The 16,886-nt window shown below is 42.1% G+C and overlaps 1 protein-coding gene across 6 annotated transcripts in view; it reads left to right on the top strand.

Annotated features, from left to right (window-relative positions):
- FARP2 (FERM, ARH/RhoGEF and pleckstrin domain protein 2) overlaps positions 1-16,886 on the top strand; it is a 59,027-nt gene that overhangs the window by 18,362 nt on the left and 23,779 nt on the right. For 5 of the 6 annotated variants that reach the window (XR_006169149.1, XM_042820629.1, XM_042820628.1 and 2 more), the window contains 10 exons: positions 74-116; positions 2,856-2,934; positions 4,049-4,146; positions 5,973-6,087; positions 11,274-11,421; positions 12,080-12,175; positions 13,549-13,712; positions 13,859-13,927; positions 15,438-15,495; positions 15,857-16,103. Coding sequence is in view for 5 of the 6 variants with exons in the window: in XM_042820629.1 (XP_042676563.1) it covers positions 74-116; positions 2,856-2,934; positions 4,049-4,146; positions 5,973-6,087; positions 11,274-11,421; positions 12,080-12,175; positions 13,549-13,712; positions 13,859-13,927; positions 15,438-15,495; positions 15,857-16,103 (1,117 nt within the window). In the remaining variant the exon portion in view is untranslated. The remainder of the gene's footprint in view (positions 1-73; positions 117-2,855; positions 2,935-4,048; positions 4,147-5,972; positions 6,088-11,273; positions 11,422-12,079; positions 12,176-13,548; positions 13,713-13,858; positions 13,928-15,437; positions 15,496-15,856; positions 16,104-16,886) is intronic. The other variant, XM_042820630.1, reaches the window with a different exon arrangement.

Here is a 16,886-nt window from a genome sequence, read left to right as displayed (position 1 = left end):
TTTACTATTGGTATTTTCACATTGTATTCAAATATGAATGCCAGTTTGTCATTTTTTTTTCCTTCAATTTTAGATTTGGCTGGAACCTATGAAACCTGTTATTAAACAAGTACGGAGTAAGTAGTTTTAAAAAAGGAAGTTTTCCTTAATTTGCATTTACTTTATGTGGGCTGCTTTCATAATTACTACTTGATTTACTGGTTATGCTTCCCTGAAAATTGTATTTGGTGGTGGTGATAATGACTCCTGTTTGGGCATGCAAACCTGTTGTTTTTATTATGTAGCATGTGGTGGGTGGAATGGAAAATTACTGAGCGTATGATTTTTTCTCTGTGATAAATATCTAGATAGATTGGATCAGCTGGTGTAAAGTTTGTGAAACATGACATTTGGCTGTTGGTGAGCTTTTCTGAATTGTGTTGTCCTCTTCTATATCCTTATTGATGACCTGGATGAGGGCATTGAGTGCACCCTCAGTAAGTTTGTGAATGGCACCAAGTTGGCTGGAAGTGTGGATCTGCCTGGGGGTAGCGAGGCCCTACAGAGGGATCTGGGCAGGCTGGAGAGCTGGGCTGAACCCAACTGGATGAGGTTCAACAAGGCCAAATGCCAGAATCACCGACCCTGGAGGTGTTCAAGGAACGGTTGGATTTTGTCTGGAGGGACATGGTTTAGTGAGTACTATTGGTGATAGGTGGATGGTTGGATTGGATGATCTTGAAGGTCTTTTCCAACCTTGGTGATTCTGTGAAAATGGGAAGAGAAAGGAATATTGTGAGCAAGGAAGGGGTAACACCTGCAACTGTGATCCTTTCCGAGAGCTGGCTGCTTTCTAGAAGGACTGCAGAAACTACGCTCGCCATCTCCATTGTTCTGATTTGCCAGGCAAAGTTCAGACCTGGTTGACATTTGGAAAGTTTCAGCAGGATGGATGGTTCCCTCTTTTCATTCTGATAATTTCTCTGGGGAGCTGCTTCCTTGGCACAGCAGAGGTGGTGATAACACTGTGACTGGCTGCAGCTTCAGGGTCCCTGTCAGGGCAGTTCTGAAGTTTCAGAGGGTCACAGAAAGGCTGAGGTGCCTCTGGGTCCATCCAGTGCCACTGCTGCTCCATCAGGCCCACCCACAGTAGTGTGTCCACTGCTTCTGGCCGAGGTCTGAATCTTAGACACAGATCTAAAAATAATACTAAAAACATGAGATGATCAAAATTTCCTTTCAGATCCATCATAGGTGATGACCTATTTTGGGATATAGAAAACTTTGCTTTGTATGATGTGGATTTTGTTTTTGATCAGCTTCAGAAGGAATATAGTCAGCTTTACTTGTAGCCCAGAGCTGCGGTTTGTGGTCTCACAGGAGCAGTTGTGTGTCTGTGCAGGTCTGTTTGCTGCAGAAACATCTCTGTGGAGCCCGTTTTTAATGCTGCAGTTACTGTGCCCCTAGTCAGACAACGAGCAGGTTTGAAATTAGAAGAGTGTTTCCATATGTTGCTCTAAATTTTAATTGTTGTGCATGTCTGTTTTTGCTGAGAAAAGCAGTATACAGGGAATGGGTTTCACATCTATGGCATTTGGTTGCAGCAGAGTTTTCTTTTGACCACGAGTGTATGTTCAGATATTTGACTTCCTAGTAGGCATGCAATACATAGATAAAATTTGGGTACCATCTCTGAGGACTGCCAGTTTGTATGGGGCTGGTATTAACCATACCCCCAGGGTACTTCTTATGTGTTTTTTTTAATTTGTTTTCAGATTTGATTTCTTAGAGTAATTCTGCATCTTGGTTCAGAATGGCCCAGTGTTTCCTTGCACTGTGCTAAAACTTTTCCTGTGTAGAATGAGGATTATTTTTAGAGGAAAGGCAAGAATAGAAATGAACAGTGGAGTTGTGATGCAGAAGTATTATAAAAGCAAAAATGTAATTCTTTGTTTATTGTTCTTTAACATAGGTCAGGTGCAGAAGACAGTCAAAATTGCTCCTGCTTACTTTGCTGCTGCTGGGTGTGATGGATGTGTCTGCCTGTCCTTAACTTTGTGGAGGTTTTCCAAAGCTTAGGAGCAATTTCAGAAAATCAAAGCCATTTTTTTTCTGTTAGCATGGTCTGCTAAAACTGTTTACTTTCCTTGTTTGATGCATCTCACGAATTATAAAATCCCGAAAATAAGGCATCTGTCTTTGCCAAATGTAAACCTTGTGCATCATCATAAGGTTTTATTTCCAGCCTCTGTTTGTTCAAGATACCGTACTCTAATGAGGGATTGGTGGTTTAGTGTTTCTGCTCAGCAGAGCAGTGGTAGTTCTGAGGCTGAGAGCTGCTCTTCATCATGGCTCTGATGGTCTGAAAGTTCTCCCAGTAAGGAGACAACATCTGGCAGGAAGCAAAATTTCTTGTTCTTCTGCTAGCAAAGGAAAAGATGGATCTGTGGAAGAGTAAGTTGGACATTTGGGGGTAAGAAATCAGGTAGTGAGGCTGTGCTTTGGGGTTAAAGGGTCAGGACAGTCCCACAGGAGGTGATGGGTCCTCACAGCGTGTCTGTGCCATCCTTGCGCTCTGGGAACGCCTTGTGGGCTCGCCTGCAGTGCTCTTCTGTGAAGTCAAGTAGCTCCTTCATAGCTCTTCTGTTGCATGAAGTTACTTCTCTACGTTCTGTGCCATGGGAGTATTACAGGTAGAGTTGTAAAAACCTTCCTGCTGTGTCTGTTTGACGTGGATCTTCTACACCCCATAGACCCACCGTAGTGAGCTGAAGGTTGGCTGGACTCTGGTGGGCTGTATTTCTGTGCACGTTGGGAAGCACAGTGTGCATGTGCTTACAAAGAGTTCTTGTGACATGACTTTTTTTTTTTTATAGGACCAAAGACTACAATGCTTCGTCTAGCTGTAAAGTTCTTTCCTCCAGACCCAGGCCAGCTGCAAGAGGAATATACAAGGTAAAGTACCTCTGGAAGAACTTGGTTTGAACTTTGGTTTTACCCACTGAAACAGGAGGGTGCTGTATCTATTTCCAAACAAGTTTTATACTGAAGATATTGAAACAGCACTTTTGGGTCGTATCACATTTTAAGAAGACGTGTTGGTAGATTAATGCTATTGGAAAAAATATTTTTCAGACCAGAAAATAGTGCAGGTAAGGGCTTGCCATCCATCACGGGGTTGAAAGAGGCAGCATATAGAGGAAACACCTGTATTTATAAACAGAACCTACATAAAATAATCAGGACATATTTTAGTAGATGGTTTACCATTTAAATCCTCACTAAGTATTCTAGAACACGCAAACATGCTTTACTGTTCATGGTTATCACCAGTTCAGATGTTTGTAATAATGAGGTGTCACACATTTACTGTTGCCTGTTTACTGTGCCTTCTTCTAAGTGAAAAGGAAAGCACATCCTTTCCAACGCTGTATTCCTAAAAACATATTAATATTGGCTTAGGTTATGAAGTCAGTCCTTATCGCTGCGCTTTCAGTTTTGCCATGTTTCTCTTCTTTTGTACTTTCTGCAGGCACTAGTAATACTCCTTTAGCTGCTGTATTGGAAAATACTTTGGAGAATTGTGTGTAAAAAAAAGTAAATTTAATTTCTTGCTGTTTCTGTGGACTGCAAACATCATAGTCCTGGAAAATCCTGGAAGAACCACTGAGTGAATTAAATAAGTGTTAGCAGAAATTATGTTCCCTAATGAGATGCTAGCACCAGTAATGCTCCCTCATCTCGATTGCAGTAGATAAAATCACTTGAAGTCTTCCTCAAGTGTCTTGCCATCTAAAAAATACAGCTGCTGTTACTTCACAGCTCAAACTTGTTGAAGACTGTGGTTTCCCATCTGCTTCTTCATTTCTCCGTGTTCATTTACACCGATGAATTGTACTGTGCAAGTGGATTATTTGTGTGCTTAGTTTTATTTGGCTGCAAGTCTTCTGTTTTGTGTTGGTTTTGGAAAGAGGAAGAATTAGGGGACGTTGCTGCTATAAAATACTATTCAGTTGTTTTTAAGTTCTCACAGCCTGTTAAGATAGTACTTCTTACTCTCACTTTTCAGGTATCTGTTTGCTTTGCAAATCAAAAGAGACCTGGCAGAGGAGCGACTAACCTGCAGTGACAACACGGCAGCTCTTCTCGTCTCTCATCTCCTGCAATGTTAGTACTGCCTCTGTGGTGACCTGGTGGTGTTGCCATTGCATTAGACAGCATGCAGGAGTTTTTTGCATGCGTTCTGGTAGCCAGAAGCATTTTGCCTTGCAGTGTTTCTTTTCAGTACAAAGTAGTAAATGTGTTTGACCAGAGGGATTATGATCAGGGCTAGCTAGGTTCCCAATGTTCTGGAGAGCAGCTGGTACTTACGTATAAGATAACTTTGGCTTTGTGGAGATCATGAAAAACCAAAGCACTTGTGTGTTGCCTTCTTGCTCTGGCTCTGCAAACTGAGTCACCAGCACTCCTCAGCTCTCAGCCAGCCTCAGTGCTTCTTTATGTTAGTTTCTAAGTTTGCCCATGGTTGGAAGGTGATAGAGACTGGGCTGGAGTTTGGGAAATAAAACTAGAAATGTGTGAGAACGAGTTTAACAAGTGGGTTGTCAGCAGCTTCCCTTCTTGGAGGCAGTGGAAATGGAAATTGGAAGCGATTGATTTGGAGCTCTCCATGCTTCTGCTTACTCAGCCAGTAAGCAGCTAAAGAGCTAAAAATGTGGCCTTTAAGTCAAGCTGGCTGGGAGACTGGTTTCACAACCAGACGAGTTCAGCTTAGCCTGTCCTCTCAAGCAGCAGCCAAACCTATGATGTGAGCTGCAGAAATAGGGGTTTGTGCCTCCTTGCTTATGTGAAGCAAAAGCCTTGAAATGGCGCCTCTTCGCATGTGCAGTACTCAATAGTTGCCTCTAATTAGATTACTGTAACTGTCATAATATTAGTTACAGTTACCTTACACAGAATGAGCTCTATCTTGTGTGTGCAGCCAGGGAGTTGCACAATTAAAATTTGCTAACAATTTGTCACAACTTTGCGTAAGTTTTGGGAACAGTTCCAGGGCAGTGTGGAGCTGCTGAGCAAATCTCAGTGTTTGCCCTTACCCATCCTGCTTTTACTGCACGAGGAAAATAGAAGAAGTAGAGAAAGAATGATTCTTCTTAAGAGCAGATTATTCTGCAAAAGTGCCTTCCAGTTTTTCTCATGTTGTTTTGTATGCTGGCTCGATTTTAAACAGGATATTGCTGTGCTCTGTTGAAGAACATCTGTCTTGGATGAGATTATTAGTTTGTTTAGTCCACTCTCCTTTCTCTGACAGTAGTTAGTAGCAGATGCTGTGGGGAAGACATGAGAAACAGAGCAAGCATATGGTGACACTTCCGTCAGTGCACCCATCCAATAATCTTTGCAGTGGCCGTTCTGAGTCGGATTGATTCCTTCACTCTTCATTTAGTCGCCCTTGAACTTTACTTGCTTGTATTTGTCAAATTATTTTTTCAGTTGGCTTCTATTTTTGGCATTCTTTCACGAAAATGAGCTTCACTGCTTAATTTTTTGGCTTGCATAGGAAAGGAAAAAATGGGTTTTGTAATATTTTTTTCATTCTACTCGTAACTTTATATACATCTGCTGTAGGTTCTGTGTGCATTATGCTTTTCTCTTCCAAACCAAGGACTTCTGGTCTCGAGTTTTATCAAGTAGAAGCTGTTCTGTACATTTGATTCACGCTTCATCTGCAAATCTCTTCTTAATACTGCAGCATCATCTCTGAAAGGTGTGGATTTGTGCTGCTGTAACCCCCAGGGAATCTGCCTGGGGTAAATGTGAATGTTTTCTGAAGCGAATTTGGGTATAAAGCATAACGTACACATTTCAAACAATCAAAGGACAATGCAGTCCAGATCCTTAGCCCCCCACCCCCAGTTCCTGACCCAGCATTTTCTGTTGTTGTTCCTGTTCCATTGCTTCTTTTTATTCTAACACTTTTTCTTCTGTAATAGCTGAAATAGGGGATTTTGATGAATCAGAGGATCGAGAACACCTTAAAGTGAACCGATATTTGCCAAACCAGGAAAGAATCCAAGGGAAGATCCTGGAGTTCCACAGGAAGCATGTGTAAGTGAGGGTGATGGCGCCCCACTGATGGGACCTGGGGCTGGGGAGCAGGCAGGCTGGCTCCATGAGGGTGAGTGCACTGTTTGATGGCATGGTGGCAGGTTGTGTTCGCTGCACACTTTCTGATGAGAAAGGTTGAATTTATCAGTAATTGCTATTGAGACTTTTTAATTAGGAGCTTTAACACAGCTTAAGGTACGTTTTACCTGTGAATATAGCAGTGCAGCTATTTAAACTCTGAGAAGAAGACAGTTTGTCTGCAGGCAATCTGCAGGTTTGTGTGTGCTGACTTTCTGTATATACGGGTGGCTTGAATTTAACACTGATGGCAAAAGGAAAGCACAATGAGAACTGTGTTTAAATGTCTGCACTTCCCCGAATGCACTGGACTGTAGTAGTGCAGCAGGCACTTATAAGAGGACAGGTGACAATAATGGATGCTTTTTGTAATACTAGTTGAATGTATATTAATTCTAGTTGGGTAATTGAGAGAGCGAGAGAAACAGAAGAGGACAAAGTTGTTGAGCAATAATTTTTCTCACATGATATTCCAGTGTGCTTTTAATAATGCAGCAGAGAAGCCTATCGTGAGCTTGTAATGATGGCTTGAAGCAAAATCATTCTCCAGAATTTCAGGTTTGCAAAGTTTGTGTTCAGCGTGTCATCAGATCCATAGGTCTTGCTTTTGCATAAGTAGAAATAAATTACATTGTATTCATTTTAGGGTAAAGAAGAGAGTTGAGAGTTAGAAGGAGAGAAGTAACTGTTGTCAAAACTGATGCAATAAATGCTTCTATGGTGCATGTATTTTTTCAGAAAGCTCCTTTTAATAATTCCATGCACAAAGGAACTTCGTATTTCTGCCTAGAAGAAGGAAGTCAGAAGAAAGTTAATGGGAAAAGATTCCGTGCTTCATAGGTTTACTTTGTATTAGTTTAATGATAATTGCATCTAACGTAGCTATTTCAACAGTATGGTTACAAATCTCATTTAAAGCAATTGTCAGTGCTGCTTGTGTGGAGTGAAGATGTTTAACATCTCCTTGCTCCTTTGGAAAATTTCTGTTACATAGATGTAATTTTGGAAGCGCTGCAACCCTAAAAATAGCTGGGACTTCCTTACACGTCTCTTCTCTCTGTCCTTACCCAGTGAGTTCTGGGCACCCTTTCCCATTTTTAGTAAGAGTGGTGAAGGTCCTGCATTTTCTCAGTGTTTGCACACTTTTCTCCACGTTCCTATTACAAGGAGCCAGTGGAAGCACAGACCCTGTCTCCTTCCTTCCGACGCAGAGTGCTGCTAAACGAGCAAATTATTTCTCTTCTCTCTTACCATACTTTTGCTTTATAGCTTTATTTTTAGGTTTTCTTTTTCTGTTTCCTTCCCTTCACCTCCTAACCCTCCTCCCTATCTTTAACAGACTGCTCTTTCCTTCAGCTGACAGCGCAGCCTCCAAAAAGAGAACCCATTGCTGAGGGGATGGCTCTTCTCCAGCTCACTGCTGCATCATCCATTCTCTTTCTGACCCCGTGCTCTGCAGCCCTCGCTTTGCTGTAACCACGCTCACTGGTGTAGCAGTGTGCTGTCTCTTTTCTGTCCAGCACCAAGCAGGGCACGTCGGTCTGCCTTTCTCAGCTGGGGTGGCAGCAGGATTCCTTGTGGCACCGCACGTGAGTTGCTGGGCAGGAGCACACGTGGCCCTCGGGTGTGTTTATCTCAGGTGTCTCTTTGTGTTAGAAGGCTGTGCTGGGGTGGTGTGGAGCTTCATCTGAGCTATTAGAGCTGGTAGAAGACGGGGAAAGCAGAATCTGTGTATCCCTTCTGTATCAGCACAAGAGCAAAGCCATTGACAGTTGTATTCAGAAGGATGAGGAAAGCTTATTTTCTATTAAACATGCCTGTTTTCTTCCTTTTACAAATATTTATACTCACAAATATAGAAAAACAGCTTTTATATTTAACTTTGCAAATGCAGGAACGATAAATAAGAGGAGTTGTATTTTTAGAACAGCAGGTTGGTTATTTGCTTCAGTGAGAGCCTGTGTTAACTAGAGCTGTTTGCTTCTGTGGTAGGTTTGTATTTTGAAGCTGCTGTTGTCCAGTTACATCTGAGTGCCCCAAACACTCTGAATGCAATGCTTTCTGCCTTCCTGCAAGTAAGACAAGTGGAATACTTGCTGTGAGGGGCTGTAGATTGGAATTAAACGTTACTGTGGATGCCTGAAGGAGAGCTTTGACTCTGTTTTGCTTGATGGATTTGTTGAACATGATTTGTGTGCCTTCAAATGAGTGGTGGTTTTTTTGTGTGTTTATATATTTGTGTGAATCAGGAAAGGAACTGAAGATTTGTTGCATTTATATATATTTACTGTTATCCCTCAGGTGCTTTCACAACTTGTTAGGCTAGTTGCCCAGGATTAAAATTATTTTGAAAACAGGATGCTTCATATTATGTTTGTAAACAAGAAAAAAAACTGTATTTTTAGATTGCTGCATACTCTCACAATTCGTAAAAATACAGCATCTGACTGCCTGTGCTTTAAAATGCTGCCTTACTGCTTTTAAAAGCTGTGCTCATTGCATGAAGCCATTGCCCCAATTGCCATGTGAATATTGTAACACTCCACAAATATCTGTGTAAATGAAGGCATGTAAGCAGCCTTTACCTTAAAACAAATTGCACTGACAGCAGATTTTGCAGGAAAACACTTGCGAAAGAGAGCCTGTTGTCCATTGACCTGGGGAAGAGTAAGTAGATTTATCTGCTTAATGGATGAACAAAATTAGACCAGATTGTTTTCGGGCTGGTCTGTGCAGCTTAGTCTCCAGCAAACATCTGAGGGTAATTACTCTGAAACTGCATCTCATTTGTAATTGTTTGTTGTGCAGTGTGAGCTGCTTGGCATCGCTCCTGGCTTTCCCTGCTGCAGCCTCTTCCTTCTTTGGTAGGTGTGAGCAGGTTTTGTCTATGAGGACATTCTTAAAAAATTTCCTTATTGTTGCTGAGCTGCACTGGGCTTCTGGTGGTATCTGGTGGGTCAGAACACAGAATGCTGCTGGTTCTGCGTCAGTTACACTGCGCTGTTCATCGAGAATTTGGAATAAAATGCTTTCACATTTTCTGCTTGCTATTTTGTCTTAATTTTTGTTTGCATTCCCCTCCAGCAGCAGTTCCCAACCTCCAGCAACCTTAGCATCCTCTCTAAAGACAAAGCACCGCATTCATTCTTAATGCAGCTCTATTGAGAAGAATTATACCAGGAATTAATGGGGGTGGAAGTTACACACAGTGCTCTTAGAGTGCAACTCAAGGAGCTGTGGCCAAAATTAATATTTATGATCTGACTTTTTTTGTATGTGTTTAATAAACAGAAACCATGGTACTTCAACTACTTTGACACGGTCAAGGAATCTGTGGAAGAAATGCTAGTGATGCTTAAAGCTGTGATAAAAATGCTTATTCCAGCATTGCTCGTTTTAGGGAAAGGGAAATCTGCTTTAGCAGTTTGAGCTCCCAGACAGAAGTAACATCTGTGGTGGCAGCGCTGCTGGAGGTGCAGCTCCAGTACTCTTCATGCAGCTTGGCTGGCATTCCTTTTTCCATCTGAGATGAGATTTTTGTTCCCTCTGTGCTTCTCAGTTGTTTACAATTGCTTTACACTTACACGGCCCCATTATACTGACGTTGCAATAAGGCTGGAATTTGCAAAGTCAGGAACTTCATGTAATTCTTGCTTTCTCCAGTTGGGAAAAAAATAGAAATTCTTCATTCTCTTTATGTTAAGTTTAAATGTAGTAGCTGCTCACTGAAGTGCTCTCCATTTGTATTTAAGAGAAATGCATGTAGAATCAAAAGTTGTTTAAGTTAAAACATGGAGATAGGCAGGGGGAGAATGCCCAGAAAGGGAAGGCAGGAGAACTGATGCAGTGCTGTTGGTGCTGGCACCGCATTGCACACCAAAATAGATCCTGTGATAAACAGCTTCTCCTCTGCTTGAGTCAACTGGGGCACGTTTATGGAAGGAAAGCAGGACCTTGGAAACGGGGCTTCTGACATCTGTGTGTGACTGTGTGTGTGTGTGTGTGTGTGTGTGTGTGTGCAGAAATCTCAGCTGGCTTCAGTGCTCGTTGGCCCTAAACAGAGCGCTTTTCTCTCCCGTGTCCCATCACACCTGTCCTGGCTGAGTGGCAGGCACTAGGAACGCTTCCAGTGCTGCAGCACTGCCCATGGCTCACACAGCTCTTGCTTGGAAGCAAGGTGGCACTTATTTCTTGTGGCTTTCAGCAGAGAGGTGCCTGTATGCTGGCGGTGTCCTGGCAGCTGCCCACGTGTCTGTGCTGCTGGTGCTGGAGGAGGATTCAGATTCCCACCGGCTCCTGCCTCAGCAAGCAGGAAAAGGCAGCATTAATCCACTGAACTCTCCCCCTCGTGGTGAAAAGCAGGGAGGGAAGAAGGGACAGGCCTTTGCTTCAGGGAAATGAAGCATTGGCTGTTCAACTTCGGGAGACACCAACACCACATATGTGAGTGGTGTCTCAGCACTGCTTGCTTGGACCTTGTGCACGCTCAAGCAGGAGATGCTCCATTTGGGCACACCCCTCTCATGGTTTCAACGTTATTTCAACAGCAGTGATGCTTCAAGAATAATGTTTAAAATCCTTCTTCTGGTTCTTTGGCAAGGAGAAAACCAAAGAGCCAAAGTCAGGGCAAAGCCTCGCTCCCAGTCATGCTGGTGTAATAGCTGGGCAGTCCTGAGACCCGACCTGGAACTCTGGCAGTGTTTGCTTTGTTTCCCTCGTGCTGCTTACAGAAGTCTTTCAGCTCTCCCTTTGTGTCGGGTTAATATTAACGTGTATACTGAGAAGCAGAGTAAAGGACACTGCAGATTAAATGTTGGTTTGTTAAACTGTATTGTTCCTAGGTTGGAAAAGCTGAAGCTGGAGGAGTTAATGTTTGTTTCAGTGCCTCTGTCTCTGGGATGCATTTTAGGCTGGTCGTCTGCTATTGAATGTTTCTCCTGTTACACAGAGGTCTCAGTATGATACTTAACTTGAAGTGAACCTGCCAAGCTTAATTAGATAGAAAATTCCTTTTTAGTGCCCGAGTTACAGGTGGAGCATTTTAGCCACGTGAGCAGCATTGTAGAATCCAACTGATCTTAAAAGTTTCTTTTTCTTCCTTATTACAGGGGCCAAACTCCTGCCGAATCAGACTTTCAAGTGCTTGAAATTGCTCGGAAACTGGAGATGTATGGCATCAGGTTTCACCTCGCGTCTGATCGTGAGGGCACAAAAATTAATCTGGCTGTTTCACACATGGGTGTGCTGGTATTCCAGGTAAGGTGGGCAAAGCCTACCGTGTGTGTCTGTCTGTTTTTTCATTAGTTTGTCTTGGGAGTAAGTCCTATTTTAATTTCAAGCGTGTCTGATGGTAAAAATCTAGCATGTATTTTGTGGTCAGTGGAGTATCATTAAGGCCCACAAATCACTGAGCAGTGCAGTTTGCCCTTGGAGGTGGAGATGGAAGAGCATTAAAATCACAGAACTGACAGTGACACCAAATTAAAGTGTTTGATGTCATCTATTTGAAAGTTGCTTACATACATATTCAAGAATAATGATCAGTCTATTCCACACAGGCCTTGAACAGTTCTGTAGTCTTGGTGTTTGTGTTCATTTTCCCTTGCTTTAATGTTATAATGTATTTTTGCTAGGATGGCATTGATCTTCACATACAGAAGTATAGAGAAAATGATTTTTGCATCCCAGTTCTCAGGTTTCCCTTCAGTTTTCTGCTGTCTGCTCAGAGACACGCAGACATCATACAACTTGTAGTTGACCTTTGTGTTAATAGATGTAATTGTCTAAGGTAATATTGTTACCAGAGTGTGAGCAGAGTGGTTTGGGTGCACATTCATGTATCTGCATGCCTGCAAGAGAATTTGCTTTATTGTTCTTCTGAAACTTCTGCAAACTTTTTATCATTTTAATTCAGGGTAATACGAAAATCAATACCTTTAACTGGTCCAAGGTCCGTAAGCTAAGCTTCAAGAGGAAAAGATTCCTTATTAAACTCCACCCAGAGGTCTGTGTAAGTTTTGCCACAGTAACTACCTTGCCAGTGTTGGAAAAAATTGCATTTAACTTGTATGTATATACTTATATGCACACTTTTATCATGAAAAATTCTTGAGTTTGTAACTTTATAAGACACTGTCAGAGAAATAGGCTTATCTTCACTGTTCAAGTAAGAATCTTCCTCACCCCATGCCTGTCACCATAGATTTCAGCTTCATTTGTCTGACAAAAGCATGGGCATGTGTGAATGTTACAGGAAAGGAAATGAAGAATCTGGTGTTTCAGACTAACCCTTTTTTTTTTTAACTGCAAAAAAGTTGCATTTCCTATTTCTCTTGGAAATAAATGGGTATGAAGAGTTATCTCAGCTCTCTGATCCACCGCAGTCCGAGATACGAGCTAAGATAACTGAAGCATTCAAATAGTAAATCTTTGTTCAGATAAAGGCACGGCAGGGAGTGCTTTTGGCTGTAGCTCCTTAAGAGAACATTGCAGTACACTGCTAATGCAGAAGGTGATTGCTTTATATGGCAGTTTTGCACAGGAACTTGTTGAATATGTGCTGCTTAAATGAAAACTGTGGTACAGAGTCCCCTGGTTCCATCATAAATCTGATGCATTTCAGGAAGCATTAAATGGCTGAGATTACATTGCTGGAGCTTAGTTTAAGAACTGTGTGATTATTCTTACTACAGCCTTATCTTTCTAATATGGCCTTATAGCAGAAGGTTTTTTTCATGCTTGGCTGATTTACAACACGTATTTTTGACTGCAAATATCGAATTTATTGTCACTCTCTTTGTTGTTTCCACACTTAATGACTGGATTGTGTTCAGCATAAAGCTAGATTAGAATGGAAAAGCAAAGTTGGACATAATGCAGTGTTGTGTATGTCAGAAACCTGAAGCAGGGCACACTGACATCACTGTAGTCGTGTGTCTCAAAATGAGACCCTCAGAAATGCAAGGTGGTAACTGTGCTGTGGCACACACACCGTTGTCCAGCCTGTTGTAAGTCACAGGAAGTGGAAAAAGCATCAGAACTTCTACAAAAAAAGTGTTTTTAGAATCACTGCCGTTTCACTTAAATATTTTTATTTCTAAATTTTAATAGTGCTCATTTTTTGTTAATGTGGAATATATCCAGCATGTTGGTACAGTTTTAGTCAAGTGTGTTTTAAGCATTTTTACATTTTCTATGTAAGAAACAGTTGTAAAGTAATTGAGTGATTTAGACTGCATGCGAAATCATATTCATAGCTTTCATGTATGTGAGAAATGACTCAGCACCTCACTGCCTTTTGAGCCTTTTTGCTGAGATCTGTCCTTTCCTTTTCTCTTCCATTGCCATCTTATGTTCTACTTAGCTCTTGTGTTTTGTTCCCAGGGCCCATACCAAGATACACTGGAGTTTCTTTTGGGAAGTAGGGATGAATGTAAAAACTTCTGGAAGATCTGTGTTGAATACCATACGTTTTTTAGGCTCTTTGATCAGCCAAAGCCAAAGGCTAAAGCAGTCTTCTTCACCAGGGGGTCATCATTCAGATACAGGTATGGAGGAGCATCAGACACTTATTAAAGTTGAATTGCTTACATCTGAGGAGACGAACTCAAAAGGGAAAAACATTCTCATGTAACTCCATTTGTAATTCTTATCTACTGCTTTTGGTAACTTTTGTACTTTTGTGGATTCACAGTGGACGAACACAGAAACAGCTAGTGGATTATATTAAAGACAGTGGGATGAAGAAAACTCCATATGAAAGGTAAACACAAAGGATTTTGCCAGGTGAAATTTGGTTGAGATTTTCACAGCATTTTTACTTCCTAAATTAGAACTGTTTTTAAAAGATTCTTGGAGGCATTTTCATTGGCTGTCTTTTTGGTTATCAAGGTCTACATCGCATTTAAAGTAGCTGAACTAATAATTTTTTTTCTAACATGGTTTCAAGATGATGTAAAGATGCTCATGAAAGTTTCAGTATTGCATTTTGGTATCAGTGGACACAGCATGCAGCTTGGCCATCCAGAAGTTCAGTGTATTTTGGGGGTGCATCAAAGTTAGTGGGACATTTACGTGTGTCACTGTGATCCTCGTTTTGTACAAGGGGTGGTGGTAACCAAGAGCCCTGTTCTCATCCATTCTTCTTGAAGATGGTTTCTTCTAATGCATTGCAAGGTTTTACTTTCACAACCTGGTGACACATGCCTATTGCACACCCGTCTCCTTTGTCCTGCTTATGTAATCACAAGGTGAGATGGTTCAGCTTGCTAACTGGGCAGTGACAGAGGCTTGCATGTTGTTTTACCATATGGTAACTGCTGGAGTCTCAACAGTCCAAAAATAAGGTTGGGAGCAGTGCCACAGGGATAGCAGTCTCCTTCCGTGGCAGTGTTGAGCTGCACATGTGTAGTCCTTGTTGCTTTGTTGTCACTACTCTGTAGCATTAAAAGCTACAGTGACTTGATAAAAGGATACTGAAGAAAACTGAGCCATCAAATTCAAGTTAAAATCCAAGAGTGTTGACTTAGTTCCCAGTTTGTGAACATAATTTCAATTATGTTCTTAATTTCAGGACATCATGCATCTATGGGCAGTAGTTAGGTCGTTCCTCTTGTGTAGAAGTCATGGTCTGAATACAAACTAAATCCTGAATACCACTGATGTTTGCTGACATCTGATGTAGGATGTGATGCATGGCGATGTAATTTTAAATAACATTCATTTATTGATACTCTTAGCATTTTGTCTTTCTGAATGCTGTTGTACAGACAGGAAATGAAGCATGGAGAATACTCTGCCAAAAATTACCCAATTAGCCTGTGATACAGCATGATTGAATTCAAGATCTGCAAGCCTGAAACTCTGACCTTAAATATTTGTTTCTAAACGTATAAAGAATGTGCATTTTAGTTATTAAATGGTGTCACTTGAACCTGTGTGAAACCTACGAATATGTGAGAAACTCTTCATAGTTCGAAAGTTTGCAAGATTTTAATAGGAATTTCAGAAAGCTTTCTGTAATCTGCTATCCATGAATGTTTTTAGTGTCTTGGGGTACAGGTGAGCACTTTTTCTGTATGACAGCATAGCTTGTGTTAGGTTAATGGATGAACCTGGTGATCCAACCTAAACGATTGAATTAGTTGTTCAAAGATGATAATAAAATGCGCCTTGAGACTTTTTATTGTCTCTTAGAATGAAAATAGCTAAACAGGGAAGGGAGAAGGCTGGCTTTTGTCTTGGATACTCACAGGATGCTCTCTCTTCTGCAGGAGGCACAGCAAAGTCAGAGTGTCCACTCACGCTTCGAACACAGACGTGCCAAAGCAGGTTAGTTCAGTGTGACTCCACGTAGTCCACTCAGTGAAGCTGACAGCCAGCTTTCCAAGATGACTGCCTAGGAATATGGGACAATGAACTGTTGGCCTGGAGTCAGCTTCGCAGTCTGATCTTTGTTCCTGATGCATAGTTCGTGGGTTGTTTTTTTTTCACAAGGAGTAACAACTTTGATAATTGTAGCTAATGGAGTCTACGGCAGGTAATTTCCTGTTCAGAGTTCAGGCTGAGAAGATGTGATAGCTCTTAGTGTGTTACTACTTCAGAGGATCAAACTGCGCTGACTTGTATCTAACTGCTTTTTGTGGAAGAGGTCATCCTGCTACCCTTTGTGTCTTTATTTTCTTTCCCTCAGAGCGCTGCGTTCCCCGAGGGCTTGAGGACCCCGGGGTCTCCTGCCTCAGCAACTGTCCCCTTCCACTCCGTTCATTCCTCAGCTGCTCCTTCCGTCCTGCCCATCTTTGCAGAAAGCAGCCCTTCCTCCTTGGACCCCCGAGCGCCGTACACGAGGATTCCAGACAAAAACACCCCAATGCCCGCAGAAGAAACGGGGAGGAAGCTGGTGCAGCAGCCTGGATCTCCCATCTTCCAGTCATTCCAAGGTGTTGGGTTTGGTAGTGTTGCAGGAAACTGCAACCCTGCTTGTCCTGTTGTTGAGAGTGGTTGTGCTTTAGATTTAGATGTAGAGAAGAGTAACAAGGAGAATAGGGCTGCTCTTTGTAAAAATGACAATGATGAGGATGACTTTACCACAGGTGTTTTTGTTGCTGAAAAAGAGCATCAGCACTGCAGTAGGGGTGCCCCTCTGTTCACACTGACAAATTCACAGTTACAGGTGTCAGAAGAGTTTATTGATGATGACCCTGCAGAGATATCCTTTTTTGCAGGGGGCTCTGAGGCATTTTCTTATGTGTACAGTGGTTTAGATTTAAAGGGCTCTGATTTTTCCAAGCATGCATCAGAGTCTCCAGGCCTAACGAAGGATGCCCTTCAACAAAATGCAGTCTCTCCTGAGTCGAGCCCTGACAGGTACTCAACAGAAGCAGTAGATATGAATATGGAAGACGAGTTTGAATTTGAAGAAGGGAGTGACTTCAATGGCAACGAGAGACCATCCAACACCTCGGAGCTGTTTGAGGTTAAGGCACAAGCAAGCCGAATTCAGAGCCTCCTGAGCCCTTCTGAAACAAGTTCGCTCATCAACAACCGATCTGAGAGCAGCTCCCTCAACAACTTGCCTCTCAATGGTACGTCCTCCCTGCACACCTACAGCTCTGCTAACCACTCAGAGGCGAGCTCCATGGTGAACTTCCCAGCCTACTCAGTGCGCTCTGAGTCCAGCTCAGCCTTTCAGTTCACTGACATCATTGACCAGCTGGAGCAGC

Source organism: Centrocercus urophasianus, unplaced genomic scaffold (genome assembly GCF_019232065.1).
Source record: "Centrocercus urophasianus isolate 14NV4802_14NV808 unplaced genomic scaffold, USGS_Curo_1.0 seq_19, whole genome shotgun sequence".
Classification (NCBI taxonomy): domain Eukaryota; kingdom Metazoa; phylum Chordata; class Aves; order Galliformes; family Phasianidae; genus Centrocercus; species Centrocercus urophasianus.
Note: the sequence above shows the minus strand (reverse complement) of the source record. Positions and strands in the feature narration are given on the sequence as shown.